At 41.3% G+C, this 23,156-nt stretch overlaps 1 protein-coding gene across 8 annotated transcripts in view; it reads right to left on the bottom strand.

Annotated features, from left to right (window-relative positions):
• Positions 1 to 23,156, bottom strand: part of ARHGAP24 (Rho GTPase activating protein 24) — a 199,959-nt gene that overhangs the window by 84,789 nt on the left and 92,014 nt on the right. For 7 of the 8 annotated variants that reach the window (XM_090138997.1, XM_090139000.1, XM_031596669.2 and 4 more), the window contains exon 3: positions 14,021 to 14,108. The exons of the other annotated variant lie outside the window; for it this stretch is intronic. In XM_090138997.1, coding sequence (XP_089995123.1) covers positions 14,021 to 14,108 — 88 coding nt within the window. The remainder of the gene's footprint in view (positions 1 to 14,020; positions 14,109 to 23,156) is intronic. 8 annotated transcript variants of the gene reach the window in all.

Consider the following 23,156-nt stretch of genomic DNA (forward strand, 5'->3'; position numbering starts at 1 on the left):
ATGGATGGCTTTAATTTGCCTAAACTTTGCAAAAAGTCTGAAACAAAACTTCTGACTCTGAAAAGCATTTTTATCTGAGTGATGCACACCAAACCGCGTAAATACACACAGCTACAAATACCAGAAAACACAGGTGGAGAAACTAAGGATACTTTATGGCAGAACATCACATTCTTTGTGCATGTGAAACACTGAATGGATTAAATAGACTTGACAGCCCCATCTGGGAACAAAACTAGAGCAGGAAGGGCTTTGTTTGTTTGTTAAAGTAATCTCACAGGATCTAACAGTTGCTTTTAGCCTATGTAATGTCACTGCTGCAAAAGATACAAGGCAATCTGAACTTTTCTTCAACATATCACCCCAAGGAACAGCCCAGAGAAAGCAGCAAAGCAGGCTGCAGATGTTCAGTACGTTTTCCCAAGTTGACATTACTCCAGATGAAGACCCGCACCCCACAAAACCTTCTGCTGCTGTGTGCAATGTTACCTGCCTGCCTTGCATGTTGGGTCACTCACCAACACCAAAAGCATCAGTATGCAAGCTACAGCTTGGCACATCCCGCAACAATGCCAGCTCAACCAAAGGAACAGCTGACAGGGCATACCAGGGCCTGTGGTGGAAAAGCCCATTAGAAGGGAGAGGACAGGAAGCCCTTGAAGTTGCTGATGTGACGCCCATGGCCACCACAAAGGGAAGCTGCAGAGGGCAGCACTGCCCTGCTCTTGGCTCGCGTTGCCCAGCGCAGGCCACAGCAATGAAAATGAAGCATTCACTCCATTAACCTCACTGTCGCACGGATGAGGAAACTCTCGGTTTTAAGGCCTCCCTGAAAAAGAACGGATGCTCGCGCGGTGTCTGACCGCGTGCCGGCACCATTCCCAGCCCAGTGGACTGGAAAGCTCGGGACCGTGGCCAGGGCGGACACGCAGCTAAGCTGCAGGGCAGGGCGGCATGTAGAGGGGAAGCAAAAGCTCATCGCAGATGGAAAGAACAAAGGAACGCTGGAAAAAGCCATTGCATACAGGAAGAGCCAGAGGCCTGGTTACAGAGCTGCTGCCACAGGATACAGAATCTATGGGGAGGTGGAAGCTGCTGCAAACAAGTGGTGCTCTCAGCTCATTGCCTGGCACTGCATCCAGGAGGAGGGCAGCCTGCTTTCCAGCTCTCTACATCTGAGAAGAAATAAATGGATTGGGAGAAGCTGAGCTCTTCATACCCTTAGATGCCTTTCAAGTATAGACAGACTATTAGATAAGCTGGTCTAGCAACGGAATAAGGAAGTGGGCTCTTTGTCACTCCACAGAACAAAGTTTCTATGGAGCACTGAGAGATCAGGCATTGTTTTCTAATGCACAGAAGTCCAGCCGAGGCTTTAACCTCATTTTAAGAGCTGGTCAAGATGGGTAACTTCATATATAAATTAAAGAAGTGGCCACTAAATGAACTGCAACACAGTCCACCCATCACAGACCTTACCCACCACTCCACAAAAAGCAGTTTTCACATTGGTAAAGGGAACGTGAATTCTGCTGAGCAGGAGGGCTGTGCAGAACTTTGATATTTTTCTTTGCAGTAGGCTGTGCCACAGAGGGAGGAAAGGGCAAGATGAAGAGCTAATTAATCTTTACCTTTCCTCTTCAGAAACAGGTTAAGCACAAGAGACCTCCAGAGATGATCTTTGCCTGCATCAGGGCAGAAATTGTCTAAATGTTTTCTTTAAAGATTTGTGTGGCACCTGCTCTAGAAAATAAACTTAATATAAGAATAAAAAAAGTTAAGGAACAAGAACAGCAGCCAATTAAAATGATGGTCTTGTGTTCAAATTCACAGAACTCAGTAGCACCCCAGAAAGCATATCACACCTTGCTGTCTCTGTGTCAAATGCGGGGACATTGCAAAGCCAAGTGACTCAGGCAAGGGCTGCCACTGTCTGAGGGCATCACACGTGCCATCCAACTAAGCTAATTGCCAAAGTGCATCTCTGCATGACAGATTATGTGTTTTCACACTGCAATTTAATCTGTTGAGTTACGATGTCATCGGTCAGGCATTATTTAATTACTGTGGGATAAAAGCCTTATTAAATCTGACGGCCTTCGTCAGAGCAGTGCATCTTACAAACAACTGAATCTCCAGGGTATTTGAAAGGGAGTATTCCCTGTCGATTTATTTTAAATAACATGTTGATATGTAATTGATGCTGTCAAAACAGAAAAGGAATTAAAAGAGCTGATGAATTAAAAAAAAGCTGCAAGCTAACAGAACTTAATGGTACTCTGAGGACATTAAATCTGTGTTCTCCCAGCTCCAGTGTTGACACTCCCTGCCAAGCCCATTTGAAGCATGGTTTTATCATGGAGATACGTAGGAGTCCCACGAGATCAAAAACACTGTCAGGTGGATAATGACTTGCACGTTTCTCCTCTCCCACCATCTGCATGTGCAGACAAAGCTGTACCCAGAACACAACAGCTCAACATACACACGTACACATATTACAGCACCTCCTGTATGAGAGCCCACTCCTCAGTAAATCTACGTGGCTTTACAGGGACTGACAAGTAAAATGCCTTTGGGGATTCTTTAAATGCATTTCCTTGTATGCAATTCTAACTTGCCTTTGACAAGGCTTCTAAAAGACAATCCCAAATCTGCATTTGGAGTGAACAGAGCAATTACGGCATTTTAAACAAAGTTTGAGTCAGTAATCAGAAAAAAATCCATCATAATCCACAGAACCACTATAAATGGATTTGCAAGCATTTGTGGAAAAATTCTGCTCTTGAATCCACAACAGCTGCCTCTAGGTGCACAGAAAGAGCACAGAATTGGAGGGAAGCCACACTTGCCCACAGCTCCTGCCTCAGGAACCACTTCCCAAAGTAGCTCCGTGGGCTCTCCCTACCCATCTGCACTGCTCACCTCTTCCCGCTGCCCAGCAGGGATTAATGAGTACTGCTGCCATGCATGGGGCACAGTCTTACATACTTCCCATTTTCTTTTTTAATTATAACAGAACCATAGAGGAAATACTTGGATGTCTACTTTTGATCAAGTAGTAGCAGAAATGTACAAAAAATTAGATGTTTACAGTTAAGCAATCATAAAAAACATACTGTTGGGCAAGTAATTGATTTTTCATGTGACTGTAGTTGAACAGCTAGCTGCTTTATTATTCGAGCTACACTTTCTGTATAATACTGCACAGATATAAAATGTAGGAAAATTATGCATATACTCCCAGGAAAGCAAAATTAACTACCTGAAGAGTGCCAAAACAACCCACTGTTCCCACTCTGTCCTTCCTGTAGCAAGTTCAGCAGTAGAAGAGGGCAAGACAGGGAGTGCCTCATGTTATCTAACGCTTGTAGCTCACAAACACCTGCAGCGTATCTGGCAGTACATATCATTCAGAGAAATGGATGTCCAATAAATAGAACGGGAAAAAGAACTGGAACAGCTAAAAATGGCCTTCATTTCAAATATTCATTACTGCCAAAGCTATGACCCTTCTGTAGCCATCATCCGAAGCAGAACAGATGGAAGCTAAACATGCTTTTATCCATCACGAGCTTATAATAAACTGTAGGCTGCTCTTCCTGCCTGGTTCTCTTTCACCATTTCTCAAATGCTCCTCTGCAATACTGCGAAAAAGACAGCGCACAGATGTACGTGTACCTTTAGTAAATGAGTTTCATTCTATGACGATCCTTTTGCCTTCTGGTCTGGCTTAACTTGACTTCACATTGATAAGGAAATGAAAAGGACATGGCCCAAATTATTGCATTTTCTACAGCGTAAACACTCATTTTACTTGTCTTTTTAGTAGCTCAGTGTTCATTTCCATTATTCATTCTTCTCAGTTCCAGCCATTACTCTCTCAGGCCTTGATTTTAGGGTTTGGCTTGCCTGCTGCATATTCTTTCCCCCCTTGAACATCATTTTGTTCACATAGCTAAGACACTGACACTCTGCTTTCTGAGCAAAGATTTAGCTGACAGCTTAAGCACTAAACTCGAGTTTTCTCCTTGAGCCCACACTCCTCTTCTCTGTTCTTAGAAAGCAAAGTCCATTCTCAGAGACAGCAGTGATGTGAACTGGACTTCAGTATTCTGTCCTGAAGAACAGCAGGTCCCTGTGGAGCCAGCCTCATTTGAGGACCTTTCCTCAAGTTCAGCAAGGTCTGCACTGAGCCAACTTATCTCTCATCAGACTGTACCAACTTCCTATTATTAGTCTTTAACATTACCAAGAGCACTAATGGCATACCATCCTTGATGTGCACCTTATCCTACCACACATGGGGAGCTCCCAAGGGCAAGTAGGATACAATTGCTCCTGGCTCACTGTGTCAGAAGCTTGTAACCCTCTCCTGCAGCATCACCCCATCCTTCCCACTCCCTTCCCAAGGCCAGCAGCCCAGCAGGCTCAGTGCCAGCACCTCCTGCCATGGTTGAGGACAATAGCACGCTCTGTGCTCTGACGGCTGAGCTATGCCAAATGGCAGCAGATGGAGTCTTCCCCTGGGGCCCCACATTGGCAAGCTGCAAAGATCAGCCTTCCCTGGGTGCTCGCCTTCTCCCTCCTCCCCACTGTCACATTTTCCATCGTTGCCCCTGAAAGGAGCCCTTTGCAAAGCAAATCCCTCTGCCGCCTCAGCTGCGCAGGGGCTCACGGCCTACACAGTACACCAGGAACATCATCCGCAGGGTACAGCCTGCTACAGCCCTCATCTCCTCCCACACCAAGAAAGCCTGCTTGGTCAGCACACTGCCATCCAGTACTGCCCCCTGACATTATTCCTTCATGAATCATCATGTAAATCGCAAACCAGCCTCATTAAGACCTAACAGCCTGGTGCTTGTGGTTTGAAGTGTTCCTCACAAATGTCCATCAATCGCATGCTGCTTCTTGGTATTTCTGCCAGAAAACAGAAAAAACTAACCGCTCTCTCAACCTATGAATATTGTAGAGATTTGAAATGCAGCACAGAAGATCAAGATCTCCCAACTGTCCCACCTGCTAGCTTTATAGAAGATACGCTTTAATCAGCAGTGACCCCCAGAGGGAACAGTTCAAGCTGTAACCCCACAAGGAGAAATGAAGCAGCGTCATCCTGTGCAGGGACATTTACATCCTAAAGAAAGGTACATTTTTCTGTTGGAGGGAATAAGTCAGGTAGTCTGTCTTTCACCATGCTGAATAACAAATCAACGCCAATTACCACTACTTGGTAACTATGAAATTGACAGATACCAAGAAATTCTTTTTTAGCCTTACATTTGACTGCTGTAGTCAAAAAAGTAAAACTAGCAAGCCAAGGGCTTAAAAATTGTGTTCTCTAATGCATAACTGAAAAGGAACAAAAATATTTTAAGTAAGGATCAATGTTCCCATAGCACCAGCAGTGGAAAAGAGGGAAGATGAAATAGCCTGCAGAGGGGCTGAATGAAGACGAAACAACTTCCAAGCCTCCTACAGCCATAGTGCAGAGGATGAGTTCAGGCAGCAACACTCAAGCACATGAAAAAACAAGAGGTGAAATGGCTTGAAGGTCCGAAAACTTCAGGAAAGATTTTCACTTAGATGGCCTAAGTACGAAATAATACTATATTTCAAGGATGCAGGCCCCTCTATTTCAACTTTACTACTTCTAGAGACAAATAGGCTTTGGCGAATTTGCTACCTGCATCCTTACCCCTCCAACATTCACGGCACCAACTCTCAGCACACCACGCAGTAACTAAAGGCAAGATCTGCTTACAGGCTCAGCCACAACTTCCCACACATCTTTGGGCAAGTGACCTGCTCTCCTTCCTAACATCTCAAGTGGAGTACTTGCAGCTATTTGATAGTGAAGATACAACATTTTCATTTACCTTTTGCACCTGCAGATGTTCTAGCCAAAAACACTGGCAAACACTAGGATTTCATCATTATCACCACTGCAGAAGCTCAAACATCTGCACAATAGCCTACAAATAACCACATCTTGCACAACTGTTCATCAGAGTATCCCTCAGTAGCAGTTCTGTCTTACTCCTTCCTATACTATTTTCATTCCTTAAGTACAGATCATCTTTTAATAATCAAATACAGAAGGTGCATGCAGACAAGTATAATAAAAACATTATCTTACAAGAGTAGAACCTTGCACGGTGACTTAAGCTGATTGATGCTCTATTCTTTTAGCAGAGAGACAGCAAAATAATCATTACTGCAATTCACCAAGAGAAACAGCAACACGGAGATCTAATAAAACATTTTCTCAAAGTGCCCAAATTAGCACTAGTTTAGTACTGTTTTTCGTCATACTACCTTTTCACTTCAACTTCCATCATCTTTTGGGAAACTTGAGTTCTAAGCTGAACTTTCTAATATGTCAAGTATGTTGCTGACACAAAACAAGGAAAAAATTGAAGCCCTGCACAGGGTTGTATGTAATGTACCTATTACCTCATATTACCACAGTGGACTGTTTGTCAGTATTAGGGGGACATACATTGAAGCTTAAAACAAATGAAGGTACTAGTTGTTCAGACTACTGTTGTAGTTACAGAGATAATTATGTTTCTTTTGAGACAATGTTTGCCTTAACACAGAATTGCCAAAACACATGGTTCTTTTGGCTAATGAAAATGTGTTTCCATTAATGCACATAATGTAGACATTGTTGAATATCTAGTGTAGCTTCTACTCACAGCTTCACAGATCATTCAGTCCATGCACCCAGGGCTTAATTTACCTTCACCCCCACACAGTCCTTATCAAGAGCTCTTCCTGGTTAAGCTTGTGTGCTAGCAATAGTGCTGAGGTGGAGAAACTCATCACTGCTGTACCTTTCAAAATGGGGTAGGAATAAGCCATGTCCTCAGATGTAACTTTTGTGACACAGGCTATATCTTCCCTAAATGCAAATCTGGCATACAGCTGTATTGATAGTGAAGATATATACCACAAACCTGACACTGAAGGTTGCTCTTATGCCACAAACTTTTAAATATGCCATTATGCCCCAAACTCTTCAGTGACATCTGTGGGCTGCACATAGGAGCTTGCCCAAATGCACATTAATGCAAACTTCATCTATGAAACAAGCACATCAGATCACACACATCATGTGTTGAGCAGCAACAGACATAAGCAGTCTACTTCTGAAGTAGAAACAGCAATTCAAAATCTTTTTTTTTTTTCCAACTTTTATTGTATATATCCACATTTCAGTTCAGAATAGCAATGTAAAGAATCTGCACACATTCAGAGCAATTGTGCAGTATTCTGCTGTATGAAATTAATGCCACTGAGAACAGATGATTGAAAATTAAGTGGTATTACTTTGCAGGAAAGTCCATGAAATCTGCAAGTGTTCAGAAGTCTTCAGAAGTGCTTCATCTATCACAAGTTTCCAAAATAGATCTTAGCAAGTCAATAGCATTCAGAAAGCAGGCAATAACCACTGCTACTGTAAATATACATGCTTTTAACTTATAATCTGTACTTGCAAAGATAAAATGGAATTGAGATAGCAGGCTCCATATACATAGATTTGTGACAGCTTATGTTTCAGTAGCTTCAGAGTTAAGCACCCAAGCCATAAGAGTGCAGTAACTTGCCTATTCTTCACACACTGAGTGCTTCAGAGAAGGCATTTAGGAAGGGCTCCTTACCTCTTTTAAACAGCCTTATCATCTAGATTTTATTCCTTTGGCTTTAAAAGCAGATGGGACAAACTCAGCGCCTTCTCTCAGCACTGCTCAGTAGTCATGACAACAGAGGCAGGAAAAAAACATAGCTAAAAGGTATATTATATGCACTGACCTGCAGGTAACCGAGCTTGACATTAGCAGATTTTATGATGCCAGCACAACAGCCTGATGGCATGACCCACCATCTCATTTCACAGGTCTGTAGGATCAGGGATGGTTTGGGTGTTGTTTTTTTTTTGTTTCAGTTTTCAACTGTGAGCATGTCAGACGTCTGTGCATCACGATAGTTGCTGCTCATATTAAGAGTATATTGCCCCAGAACCAACACTATTAACCTTTGCTGGCTTTACTTCATTGGCTCACTGACTCCACACATTTCCAAGGGTCAGATAAAAAAGCTGCAGCTTGAGTGTGGTACAGATTCCTTCAAAGGTCATCAGCAAGACAAAGCGTGGTAACATTTCTGCACACACAGAGGCGGCTCCCTACCAAATACATATTGAAGAAATTTCTTAATAAGGACAGCAATGCATTCAGATCTTCATTAGGAAGTGAATATCTAGTACCCCTTTGATTAAACTACCTACCGGCTCCCTCTAAAAAGATATCAGAGGCACAATTAGTTCAGCCAGCAACATCAGCAGTGTCCTTGAGGTCCTGTGCTCCTGACAGCTAATGAAGAGGCACTGTTGACTGTCAGTGCACACAGGGGGAGGCATCCATCTTGTTGGCAGCACCAATTAAATCCACCAGGGTCATAGCTGGAGGAGACAGGAATCCAGCACAAGAAACAAGTCAGAGCTGACCACTTTTAGACTCAATCTGAGTTTTGTATCCTGCAGAGAAGGAAATCAGTGCTGCACTAGCCATTTTTGTGGTGAAGAACACAGATCATCTGTGCAACAAATTGCAGCGAGAGTTCCTCTCCGTACACAGTTTTCTCCTGGAGCCAAATGGAGAGAATTTGCTCTGTGCATTGTGTTCCTAACATTCTCTGTGCCTTCAGGAAAGTTACCCTTAGTACATAGGAACGTATCCTCACACTGGACACAGCATTTAATCCTAAGAAGATGAGATAGGGAATTCTAGCCTCTTACTTCTCAAAAGGCTATATATCTTTAGTGAGGTGGAGGTGGGTGGAGGAGAGGGAATGGCTTTACTTTGCATCTGGGGAGATTCAGGTTGGATATTAGGAAAAAATCCTCAGAAAGAATGGTGAGGTGCTAACATAAGCTGCACAGGGAGGTAGTGGAGTCACCATCCATTGGGGAGTTCAGTAACCATGTAGATGTGGCACTGAAGGGCATGTGGACATGGTGGGGATGGGTTGAGCATTGGACTTGACAGTCTTAGTGGTCTTCTCCAAACTTATGACTCTATGATTATGAGAAACAACTCTCTTTCCAAACATCAGGACTCATAACCCTCTAAAGTACTTCCATCCCTGAGATATGAGGATGCAGCATGACTGGCTAAATGAAATCTGAAACAATTTTGCCTCTTTAATACCTCCACGTAGAGTCCAGTCTTTGTCATCCCACAAAAATCCTGTTTTACTAGAACTGTCAAATATTTACATCAGTAGAGAATAGTATTGAAATAAAGGTTGCAGGAAGTGTTTTTGTGATACAGTAAGCTAAAACAAATTTTGAAGTGTCTTGTTAGCAGCAGCACGTCTTTAAAACATCAGCATCAGGTCTGGACACAACATTTGGCCTTTGAAGAACTGCATCCTTCTCATACACATTACAGAAGGAAACTGTATAGTGCTTTCTAAGCATTAAAATATATACATTGCAGATCAACAGATAAAGACAGTCAAAATCAATATCCAACCTAAGGTACATGAGAGCATTGCAAAGAAAACCACTTGTTTGTTCAAGAAAAAAATTCATACACAACGTCTGTTTTGTCTTTCTTGTACATCCCTTAGGAAAAACAAAAACAAGTGAACTTGTGAAATCCATACATTCCAGGCCTTGAACTCTTGATAAAAAAAACACTAGATAGCAAGAAACATCTTCTGCAGCCTTCCCACTGCAGCTGCTTAAGACCTCATGGTGAAATCCTCAAAGGGCTTAACCTGCCAAATACTATCAACAAGGAGCCAGAGAGTTTTCAACCACTTTACAGCACACCAGCAGATGTATATCTTTTCGTACCTCCCAATGCACTGGTGGAGGCCAAGGGGCCTGTTTACCAACAGTTTGCTCAGGGATGGAGCTCCCTCTTGCCAACTGTCAGCCACAAGCACACAAACCTAAACTGTCCAAGATGAGTCAAATAGAAAACAGATATTCTACATAAATGAAACCACTTGGAATTGGAAAAAAAAAGAAGAACTGCAACCATTAACTTTGAGGAATGAAAGCATGCTGCAGCAATAGAAGCAAAAAAGTCTATTATCCAATCTTTTACATAAAGGAAGCCTAAGAAAAAAAATCAAAGACTTGTAACCACTTCACGCTCCCTACCAGAACACTCAGTCTGTAGAAAACTTCATTTGCCAGATGGTATGCAATTAAAAAAAGATGATAGAAAGGAAGAAAAAAGGCCTGTAGACACTTCTTTTTTCTGACTAATAAAAAAATCATTTTAATGATTTCAAAGTTCTGGAATTAATATTTCACTCCCTTGCAGAGATTCTCTCATAAAGCTCCGTTGCTTTGGAGAAATGCTCTGTATTCAAAAGACTTCAAGTCCACAATGTACACCTAGAAGCCCAATGAAATAGCACTCACTGCTCTGAGAAAGCGCAGCATGAGAATCTCATGCCAGAAGAGAGACAAAAAACATGCTGTGAGCAGCAGCAGCTCAAGTTTTCCAAGATAATCTCAAACTACTTAGCAGGGCACTCTCCATAGCAGCAGCTGGGAGCACTTCCCTAACACCAATTTGTGAAACCTACTGCAGATTTCTAAATTACCTGAAAGTAATTCTTAGAGGGGAAGCTGAGATGTAAAAGCAGCCAAACATTTGAACAGTATCACTAAGAAAAATACCATTGTCAAAACTGAGGCAGATTTGCACATAGCAGTCTACTGAAACTGGTTTTGTTTAACAATCTGTCCAGTTAAAGCATTTGAAAAAGTAGCTGAAGTATTTTACACTCATGTCCTGTTTCAATTTATATTCAATATTTCCTTCTACTTAAAGAAGCAGAAGTTGTCATTGCAGCAATCTGCCAGGCCTTTTTTTCAATTAGTACCACAAAGCAAACCTAACACCTTGCTCCCCACGCCTATGGAGAAACTCAAACTGCTTTCTGAAAATCTGTATGTGCAGGAACCATTAAGAGTTTATCCACACCAAAATTGCTGGAGAACATCACACCACTTCAGTGTGCTTTAACTTAGCTTCCTCACTTTGTAATAGTAATGTCAGCATGTAAGCATTTTTCTCTGAAGTTAGTCTTACTCGGACAACTGATTTTCCCATTTGTTCCCAGTCAAGTGACTTTGTAACTCAGTACTATCAAAGTACAAATGCATCCACACATTGAACTGCCATACTTTGCCAGTTGTCAAAGTCGCAGTACAATTATACCAGGTTTAAAAGCAAAAGAACCATAAGGATCATAAAGAACGACATTTGGAGATTTATGTTTTAGTTTAAACAACTCTAACAAAATATTATAACACTCACCATGTTCCCCATTCAACAAACATCATCACTTCCAAGCAATTACTCTGTCCCAGATCATGTTGAGACTGTGGTGCTTCACATGTGCACCAGGAGACCAGGATTCAAATCCCAGAGGTACCTACACACAGCCTTAGAAAGCCACTGGCCCTCACAACAAGGCTCTCCGTGCTGCTCTCACCCAATCTGCCTTCTGATAACACCTGGAAACCCAGAGAACCCCAAACACACAGTCTTGTGTGAAAATCCCACAGGGAAGGCTAAGCTCCCCACACACTGCTGAAGGATGGACTTGAGTTATACAAGTGCCTCCTTCTGAAAAAACAGGAACTTCTCATCTCAAACCCATGCAGTCACTCACTACTGAATTCCTACTTAGAAGTCATCTCCAAAACCTAAAGGAACCACTGCACTGAGCACAAGAGGCTGTTAATAAGTCATTAGTCATCTTGTGGTCACATGGACTCTGGGGCAGAACAGGAGGCAGTTTCACCCCTGTAAAACAATCAGTACAGAAAAAAGAACAACTTTAAGCATTAAACAATGCCATGACTTAAGGAATGAACAGAATGTTTTGAAAATGCAAAATCAAAGCATCTGCATTGTAATTAGAGCACCAACAAGACTGCAAGATGTTTGTTTCCACACATTTGTTTCTTTCATTCATCCTCAGACACAGCTATGTACAGAGAACTAGTTTCACAGTATAAACCAACTCCCACATACATTCCCAAAATAATTTGCATGTATTGCCAACAAACAAACACACAAGCTTTCAGGCCGCCCCCAGATGCAGCAGACAAGAAGAGGACTTGTCACTGCTGCCTAAGGGATTATAGAACATAGTTCCAAGAAGAGAGTGAGCCTCAGTGCTGTACATTACACACAAGGTGCAGTTAGGCTGACAATTAAAAACCCTGCAAACATCTTGCTGCTGCGTAGTTGTTCTCTCCTACATAAGTGAACAAAGGTTAAGGAAAACCTTGTCTGCAATATATTTCTCTCGATTACATCCAATAAACTACATCCAGTTGTCACAGCCTGCCTCAAAAACTGGCTTTTATGGAGTCAGTACAAGCATCCTGGTGACAAACAGCTCTGTTGGAAAATGCTGACACTACTGGCCTTAAGGAGCAATGGTGAAAACGACGGGAGGAAAACTCGTTTCATCTTCATTTGACATCTGCTGACAATATTCTCACAGGCACTGATCAGCCTTCCTGGTTAGCCCAGGTCTCAATTTCATTTTCAACTCCCCTATACCAAACTTTTTTTCTCATGACATCAGGAGAACTGCTCCAGTTGCTATAGCTGCACAGTTATTAGCAAGGGGCAAACAATAAATATACTGGTACTACCCTAAACAAATTCAAAATCTCATACTCAGGACTAAGCTAACAAAACCAAAAAACCCTACCAGACAAATACTGATGACAGCCTGTGTTCCAAATTATTTAACCTGAAGACATGACATGAAAAAGCATTCCTTCTGTTGAAAATAACTCTTCTCAGTGGAAACAAGATTTTAGCCAACACCAGACCTGCAAATTTATCAATAGGTTTAATTCAGCACATGAAAAAGATAACCCAGTTCAAAATATGATCAACTCAAGCTGGAGCGAGCACTAAGGAAACCTCACAAACAGATATCATGCTTGTTTTCTTGGCACACTTACCCTTCATTGCACATAGCTTTCATGAACAAATTCCTCACCGAATATAAAAAAAAGAAAAATAAAGACACTCTGTGTTGAGCTGTGTTTGCAGATTCCGCTTAGCTTAGCGCTGCTCCTCCTTACCTTCTGAGTGGATGCTCTCCCCACTCTGGAAATCTATTTTGCGTTACTTGCGCTTCTACAATATATAAGAATTGCCATGCTTTGGTCAGGACAGCCAAGCTTGTAACTTGACATTCTCCAGTTTAAGACCACAAAGATTTGTTTCCATAAACGTTATCCTCAATTTATCCTATTAAATAGCCATAATTGGAAAGTACACTAGTACATAATATGAGGATTAAGAGAATATATTGAATAAACACAGTGATCTAACCAGATGTGGAGACCCCTCACAAATTGCTCCAATAATATACACACTCAGGATTACCACTCAGTTGGCAGAACAATGTTCTGTAGACAAATCCACCCCCAGAAAAACACATAACAATGCAAAAAAACCCAACATGTTAAAAACAAGTTTAGGGTTTCAAAGCAGCAATGTTTGGTGGTGTTCAATCAATTTAACCACCCATAGGCACAAGGCAGCAATATCAGGTGATGGCACCAGTACCATCAGCAAATACACAGTAGTAAAAAGCTGTTTGTGCCAAGTTACTGATCCCTCTGTTACCACTGGAGGCTCCATTCCATACCAACCAGTTCTACTTCAAATAATTACAGAACCCACTTGTACTGCTGGTATTCTGCTCAGTACCACAGCAGAGCAATCACAATTTACATCGACAAATAAAAACCACATTGTTTTCCTGCATTGCCCAGAGGTATGCAGGGGAAAAAAAAAAATGAATGAAAGTATTAACAAATTAACCAATTTTTTTTCCTTTAATTGAATCATTAATCACTTTCAGCTTCTGTTCTGGCTGAACAGATGCAGCCATTCGTCACTGAGAACACAACCGCAAAGTCTTTACAAGGAGTAGAATATCGTACCTGGAACAACTTCAAAAAGGAACTTTCCTGGACTCTCTTCATTGCAGGGGTGCTCAATTACTCTGTTGCCAGGCAGAAAGATAGCACCCTAAGGAAGAAAACAACATCACATATAGGGTCAGAACTGCTACCTTGCTTGTGATAGACAAACGCTCCTCTTTCCTGTGACTGGGGGATGCGTGCATGTGCTGCTGCTCCTGGGCAGCTTATTTCCTTAGTCTGAGGGGAGATAAAGCCAACAGTCATAGATCATCTTCATCAACTAAGGCATTCAATACTGACGTTAGGTTGTTTCCCCATCTCTTTAGTTTTTGATACTATGAAGATTTTTTTACTATTTACATTCATGCTGCAGGGCGGGCATATTCTGATATCTAGCATTCGTTGCTATGACCTTCCCTAAGAGCAAAAATATTTACAGTTGCTGAAATGAGAAGACTGAATTAAAAATAAAGAGAGAGAATAGCACTCTTTTCACCAAAGAGCACCCCCTACAACCAACAGCTTTTACTGAGAGCAGGGGAAACTGAGGCTGTGTTGGCAGCACCCACTCACTGTTCACTGTGTGTCCTAAAAGCAGTAGGCACCCAGGCCCAGCAGCTCACCTCAAAGACATTTTCCCTCATTCCTGCACCCAACATTCACTCAAGAGCAACTTTCAGCAGCTCAGGAGCTTGTGTCCACGAATACAGAAAACACACTTTGGATAATTACACACTATGTTATTCAATTAAACAAAAACATGAGATTAACACCTAGCCAGCAGCACTGTAAACACAAATCAATTTATGAGACAGTAAATGAAAACTGCACTTAACTTTGCTGTACGCTCATTAGCAGCACACATGCTGTGGTCTCATTACAATGGGATGTGATGCTTTGCCATTCTTTGATGCAAAATCTTTTCAATATTTACTTCACAGCAAGTTGTCACAAGAACAGATTTTCGAGAACACAAGAAGAAAACAGTCATAACATTTATAACTTCATCTCCTTCATTTCACAGTTCTAGCATTCCATCTACTAAAAGGTAAAGCCTAAATCCCACGTGACATCTGAACTAATATGAAGGGATCCCATATAGCAATGCCATATAAAATACTATTGTGATTTAGAAAGAAAGCATATAAAGCATAAAGCAAATTGTCATTTGAATATATTTTACTCTTTTTCTATCTATTACCGGAATCAAACCATGTGAAATATATGTATATATATACACACATATGCACATAAGTACTTTTTTTTTTTAATTAAAAATAGTTGTGTGAACAACCTGCACCTGAATGCAACAGACCAGTGGGGAAAAGTGTGCTCTTTCACTTCTCTGTCTGCTTTCACACCCATCTATCTGCCTTCCCCATGCAGCACTTCCCCAGTGTGAAGCATCAGCTCCAACCTTACTGCTTCAATAAACTGAGCAGTGTAGGCTGGCACAGAGTTGTGAAGGTTCAGCCAGCTAAAGTTTGCTTTTTCTCCTTTAGGTCTTCTTCCTATACAGAGAAAAGCAGTTCTAAAGCCTTAGACATTGTGCAAGATGCTCATTTGTGCATAAAATATGAAGGTGGTTTCCAGAGGAAAAAAAAATGTTGTGACTTGGGTATTAGTGCATGTAAGCATTTCAAAATTACTAAGTTTCACATTGCTTCACATCAAGCTCAGCTTCTCATTCTAATCAGCTGAACATCTCACAGTACAGACTGCAACGCTCAAGCACAGCTCAGCAGATGAGCACCACATGGAAGTATAGAAGAAGGGACAGAATGGTCACCACAAGTGTATTGTGCAAGCTGGACAGGTGATATTTCTGCTTTGCATGCTGCATGACACAGACTAGCATAGCAACCTGGTGCTTCGCTATTTTATTATTGCCATACTTCTCTGTTTGAGCTCAATTTCCCATAGCAGATTTACTCTTCATCAGCATACAGGAGGCACCAGATTTTTCTCAGGGAAGCTCATGGGACAAGGAGCTCCCATGCTAAGATGCAAGATAGCAGCTACATATACTGATTTTTAATACCACCAAAGGGATTTTATTCAAGAAACAAATAGGTAGATGAAGAACTGCTTTCCTACCCAATATGTTTTTTTGTATTTATTCTAAACCAGTTCTACAAGGCTTAACCATTCCATTTGCTTCCTGCCACCTAATGTGAAAAGCTACTCAAGCAGTCAGGTTGGATAATCAGAAAAAAAAAAAAATCTCAAAAAGAGTGGTGATGCAGTGGCACAAGATGCCCAGGGAGGTGGTGCAGACACCATGCCTGGAGATGTTGAAGAACCACAGAAATGTGGCATGGTGGGACTGGGGGGAGCAGGAGGGGGAAAGCGTGTCAGGCTTGGTGATCTCAAAGGTCTTTTCCAACTTTAAAGACTCTATAGTTCTTTAGGACCACATTGTCAGTGGCCATTCATATCAGGTGTTCCTCTGCCTTCCCAATTTCTATCAAAGATTAATAAAAATCTATTTCATCTTGCAATTAAGTGCTGAGTTTATTAATCCCATTTTTCTTAGTTTTTCTTCTTTCATGGAAAACCTCCCAGGAATTTTTTGGTACCTTATCCACTGTCTGTTAACACAGAGGATCTTCACAAAGCTCATTTCTTGTTGCCTGATGCTAGAGGTGGGTTAACCACATCACAGAAGTGCTGGTGATGGTTCGGCACCAAAGTTTGAGGGGTTTTTTTGTTTGTTTGTTTGTTTTACCTGTTGCAGTCCTACAGCTCTCATCCATTGGTTAATTTGTTGCAATTACTTGGTAGTAATTCTATAGTAGGGTAGTAGCTGCAACCAAGCTTCAAAGCATTTAACAGCTCAAGTCAAGCAAATGCCCTTACTGCTCACTGCCAACAACTCTGAATCTACCATAGTTCTCTTCTCCAATTTAAGTGAGAAGTAGTTCTTTAGGGCGATATCTTATTCTCCATGTGCATCATGGGTTTCAAGTCCCTTTAGCACACACTACATAATGAAAAAAAGTTTTACTGAATATGAATGTTCTGAACTGTCACTGTAAAAGGTACAGAATGTCAGACTTCCTGCACACATAACGTGACACCAATGGCAAGTTACAGTCACAAGCTACAGTTACTGTAAGAGAAGGAAGGAACTGGATTGTTCTCTGAGCATGATAGGTTTTTACAGCAGGTAAGAAAACCAATATCTGGCAGTAGCACCATTACCATAGGTGATGTAGCCACTGATCTGCAGCTGTTGCAGCCATTTGCAGTTTTGCACATGCTCTGAGAGAAAAACACAAGTGCTGTTGTACTAAAAGCATGCCAAAGATGGGGGATGTAACACAACAGGAATGAACACAGGCAGAGACAAAGTGCAAAAGAGTTGGTTGAATAAAATTCTGTCAGTGGTCAACATGCATTCTTCTGGCATAAATTCCCTTGCATTTGACATTTTCTCCTCCCACTATGTTAATACATTATTCCAGTTTCTGTTGAAGAATAAGAATCGCCATTTAGTTCCCAGAAACTGCCCTAAAGAAAAGTATTGAAAAGAACTTTCCTCCACCCAAAGTTAAAAATCTAAGCTTGTTGCTTAATTTTCTAATTGAGAAACAAATTGACTTCCAAAGGCAGTGATATAGCATGTACTGTTGGCTTTGAAATGAGCACCAAAATACCTATTCTAACATAACAGAGGGAGAGAGCAATTCTACCAGGATGCAGTGATGGTATTTTCAAAGATATTTCTACCTTTCTCTCCTACCACATATTTCACTTCATGGTTCAGTGCTCAGAGACATTTTTCCTAAAGAATGAAACAATCTTGCCTTGAGCAACCACTAGAAAATCTCCATTTTTGTTCCCCAAGAGAAAGAAAGCTCTCATGAAATAGAGTTGTAACACCACAGAAAACTACATTTGCCTAAAAACAGAGCCTCATGCACATTGTGTGCCTCTAGAGTTTATTTCTACTGTAAGGGCAAGAGAGATGAGTGGCCATTTCCTGACTATATCACAAACATCTGAAATTATCATAAGCTTTCTCCTCTTTCTTCGTTTACTTCTCAGCAATGACTGCTCCCTTACTGCTGAAAACAAACTTTAACATGCTGTCTTCCCATCTCTAAATTCCACCTGCTATATTAAGTGGTTTCAGACAGATCATGGATTAGTATGAAGCAGCTTTCCAACCCAAAGCAGATTTTCTGCAGCATCTAAATAAGCTTTAGCACCTCTACTTTACCCACCCTGTCCCAGCTTCTCTTTAACGAACGAGCTTATTCAATTGTACATCACCAGCTTCTGTGAGAAACACAGTTCCTCCTGCAGTGATTTGTTTTTCTTACCCAGGCTCATCACCAAGGAGTATGAGGCAATGGGTAGGGAGCTGGGGGTGACCCAGGTCACAAGTAATAGGTCCACTCCCACCTGAGGGTTAATTAGGACCAAGTTTAAGGACTCAGGAATTCATTCTAAGCTCATTTTCCAGCACATAATTAGATGTATGCATGAGAGTTTCAATCAAATTTAGTTTCATTACGTACATTAGATTTTGTCCTATAGACAAAAATGCAACTGGACATTAAGGAACTATTGTAGAGGACAGGCAATTATAGCAAAAGTCTTACCTCTGGTAGATCCTTCCTGCTAGTAGAAATCTAGATTATTAGAGCGAGCCATTCTCTCACTGTTTGTTTTACCACCAGAGAAAAAAAGCCAATAAGCCACCGTGCTTCTCTTGCTTCAGAACACTGAGGGTCAAGGCTCGTTATACAGATCTCATTTGCAAAGAAAAGTTACTGATTTCTAGTATTAAGAATACGTAGGCCAAACAAATGATTTCATTGCCTAATTTGCTCTTACCTGGCAGGAGAAATTTTCAAGTGTGGCCTCGCATGTACACGTGAAGCTCTCCATTGACAGCCTTGACAGAAACAGCAGCACTGAGAGATAATGCACCACATGTGATTGAGGAGGTTAAAACCAAGTCAGCCATTAAATACTGAGCCAACTATTTTTCAAGATAGGACTCAGAGGCAGAAAAAAAGGAGGGGGTACTTTAAAATTGAATTTTCTATGCCATCTTGATTTATCTTATTTTGAAAGGGTGGGGAACCAGTCATCACTGCATGCAAGGGTAACAGGGAGATAATTTATTCTCTCTCCTTGGCTGAATGCCCACAATTAACTGAAAGGATCATGTCCACAATGGAAAGCAAAACATTTAAAATTACCAAAATGCTATTGATTATCAAGTGCTTTGTGGGACTCATACTGAGTTACACTACCACACTGTGGGAAGATTAATTTAGAGAGAAAACCACCTAAGAATCTGTAGAAACACTGCAATACCTTATCAGAAAACAAAACAAAAAATAAACCACCACATCATTACAGATGGCTTTCAGAGCAGATCGTCAAGACCTGTCTCATGCAAGAGGTACCAGAAGAGAATCGGAGAGCACTAACAAGGGAAAACACTACTCGGGAGGCAAAAGAGCACTTTGGGGACACATTGGAGCTATGCAGTCACACTGGTTCAGCACCAAGAGAAACCTCCTTTTAATGCCGCTTACACTAACAAATACTGCCAGGAAAGCTATAACAAAATAGTGACTAAAACCATGGTTAAGCACACCCTGCAGCAAGGTCAAAGTGCTGCTGGCCCTCAGGAATAATTTAACACCTCCAAGATTCTCTCATCTAGCAGTAGCATCCTTTTCCCATCTTTGCTCTTCAGTGCTCCTTTTTGGCTTAAGCTCACATTAACAGCCTTCTGGTAACTCATACTACTCTGTTCTTGTAAAGCCTACTCAAAAGACAAGAATGCAATACCTAACTGAAAAATCAAATGAGAGAAATAGTTTAACTGTATGGAAACTACTCCTGTTATCCAGAATGAATAGGACAAGAAACAGGAAGCAGCCAAAAGCACAATGTGGGAACTGTCAGGTCTTCAGCACCACGGTCCTCTAGATGCACAGCAAGGCATGTATGATTCAAATTAGTTCATTTGGGATTTGTTTGTTTTATGAATGTCCATGCTGACTTCAAGAAGTGGAATTGTTCACAATTGCAACATGCACAGCTTACTTCCAAAAAGGCTATGTACTGCCATGCCTCCAGCTTGTGGAAGAAGTGCTTCCAGGTCAGGAAGTAATAGGGGTTGAAATTGCAACAGGTTACCTCATTAAAATTTTACAGTGTTAAGAAAGGCAGCAGAGACTTGAAAATGAGAATATGATCCCACTGACCCCATTTCTCCTCTCTCCTCTGCAAATATCTGTTTCCTTTTGACTACCAAGACCATTCCAATGCAGTTTATCTACCTTATATGAGTTATCATTTTTCAGTTTTTCATTAAGTAACAAACTACAATTTCACATGGAAAAAATACTAGGACTTAACAGCAAGAGTACTCCTCTCTTTCAAGTTTTCTTGGTTGTTCTATTTTAATGCCTACATTGCTTGTTGTTTTAGCATCTGTATGTTGTTTATATTTTGTCTATATAATAAATGCTTTATAAGCATGGCCTAGATACTGCAACTACTGCACAGACAATTCACACATCTTATCTGGGTTCCTAGCATCTGGTGTATCGTGCTCAGTTGGCCCTTATCTGAGGGAGGACAAAATTAACAATAAATCTATCTCAGGGAGCCAGGAGTAGTGTCTTCCACATTATTCAAACAAAACAACCTGATACACTTACGACCATTTGCTTCCCATGCAGTACAATCTGTGTATCATCATAGAAAGGCCTGGGTTGAAAAGAACCACAATGATCATCCAGTTTCAACCCCCCTGCTACGTGCAGGCTTGCCAGCCACTAAACCAGGCTGCCCAGAGCCACATCCAGCCTGGCCTTGAATGCCTCCAAGGAAGGGGCATCCACAACCTCCTTGGGCAACCTGTTCCAGTGTGTCACCACCCTCTGGGGGAAAAACTTCCTCCTAATATCTAACCTAAACCTCCCGTGTCTCAGTTGTATCTTGTGAGTTATTTACTTTTCAGGTGTTACTTTGAATTCAGAATGGAGTAGTCTACTTTGTCTATTCTGCAACACTATTTCCTATTTATAACTGGGCTTCTCAGGAAGTTTCTCATCTTTGTAAGTTATCTGAATCACGCATTTCTATAGCTTCTGCATGAGCTGTAGTTGTTTCTTCCTCCCAGCTTTTTTATTATGCATTCAAAAGTATCCTTAAACATTTTTAATGTGCAACTTAAATACTGAGCAGAGATTTTGGCTGATTAAAAGTGAAGCAAACAGTTTGATACTGTATAATGCACTACATGAAACACTGAGGTGGTATATAAACTCTGAATTTTTCTTGGAAAGCATGTGTTTTCAAGAGGACAACAGATGTCTTAAGGGCTGGACTCTTAGGCAAAGCAGATACTACAGAAGTGTCTATGAATCGAAACATGCTTTTACAAAGAAACAGTGTAAAACAAACACGTAAATATCATCAGGGAGTTACTGCACAGTGCTGGAGTGGAATTTGACTTAATGCTTTCTTACTCAGAAAGGAAGGGAAGGAAGAGCTTTACAGACCAAGGCTTTGCAAATTTCAGCTTAAGAATACATTTTCCATCACATTTATGTCAGCTCATTAATACAAATGCTCCACATGTTTTTCAAAGAGAATGCTTATACAACCAGATACCTAAGAAGCAAGACATACCTCCTAATCTCAGTAGTTTCAAAACCAGCACTAAGTTGAGCAGAAGCTGGTTTGTGTGAAGCAGTGCACACCAATGGGCTGCAGCAGTCCTGAGCCCTTCAAACCAACAGAACATCCCCACTGCTCTGGTTTGCTTCAGATATTTGAGCACACACATTTTCCACTAAAGAAAACTGGGGAAAAGGCTTGTCTAGCCCTTATCTCACCAGTTAGGGCACAAGATCACAATAGGAGATCCCATTCAAAGCCCTAACACCCCAAGAACTCAGCCCAGCCCTCCCCAAAGGCTGCAGGGCTGCTCACCCTGTTTAATTAAACATGTCTTGGGGGAAAATAGAAATCTTTTTCAAGATTATCCTGTCTCATTATAGGATTGATTTGAGTGAAAACAAAAATGACTTCCACCATCTGGATTCTCATTGAGTAACACTGGAGGTGGTACAGTATAACCAATTGTACAGGAATTTACTATAACTTTTTAGGCAGTTGCATATGCAAGTGCCAAAACATCCTCGGTGATTTGCTTTCCCATAAATGCATGACAGGGTTTCTGCAGCACTATCAGGAGATCTCACCAAGTGCCAGCCAGCCTTAGGTAAAAATATGTGCAGGGTGACTGGAGGCCAGTGTAATGAACTGCACTGCAGCAGCTGCTCCCTTCCACACTGTATTAAGTATTAATATAAATAGTTTAGATTCAGTGCTATTTTAATAAACCACCAAAATATAAACATGCATGAAGGTCTTCACGGTCTACAGCAGAGACTGCAGTATTCCTTGCCAGAGGGGAAGATGAACCACAATTTATGCAAGAAAAGAAACTGGGAGCAAGCCCCCACAGTGGGCAAGCAGAAACAAAACCCCAGCTTTTTGGGGAACATACTGATTGCACTCCAACCAGTGGAGCATTCCCTGCTTGGAGCTGTTATTAAAAAGACAACAAATCAGTTTCAATCAGTCATCTGGTGTCAATGCTCTGGAATCTCTCTTTTTCAAAGAGAGATAGCTCCCGTGTTAAGCTTTTTTAGATGCACTTTATTGCACATTCATTTTCCTCAAAGTGAAAGCATAGGAGAACAGCATCAAATCTAGAGTTCACCAAATTCTCAAGGGAAGATGATTATGCTGGAGCCCCAACAGCAGCACCCAGGTTTTTGGCAAATTGAGAGTTACTGAGCCTGCTGATTGCAATGGAAACAGGCATCAGCATGGGAAACTGATCAGGAGGCAGCATGCAAAGGGCAGAGGATGTCTCAAAATGGAGAGGTTTCTCATGAAAACTGTCAGTTTTATCTCTCTAGTGGAGGCTGGTGGCCAGACTGAAGAAAATTGGGAAAGCTCAATTCCCATCTCACACTAGAGTCTTTGGAAAAAGATGCTTCAAAATCTGCTGAAGATGGAATAACGCATTGAAGATACTTAGTGAAGTTTTAGTATTATTTTTAAAGTATTTAATCCTACAAGCCCTGCACTACTACTGCAG

This window comes from Phasianus colchicus, chromosome 4, assembly GCF_987193195.1.
Source record: "Phasianus colchicus chromosome 4, bPhaCol1.hap1.1, whole genome shotgun sequence".
NCBI lineage: Eukaryota > Metazoa > Chordata > Aves > Galliformes > Phasianidae > Phasianus > Phasianus colchicus.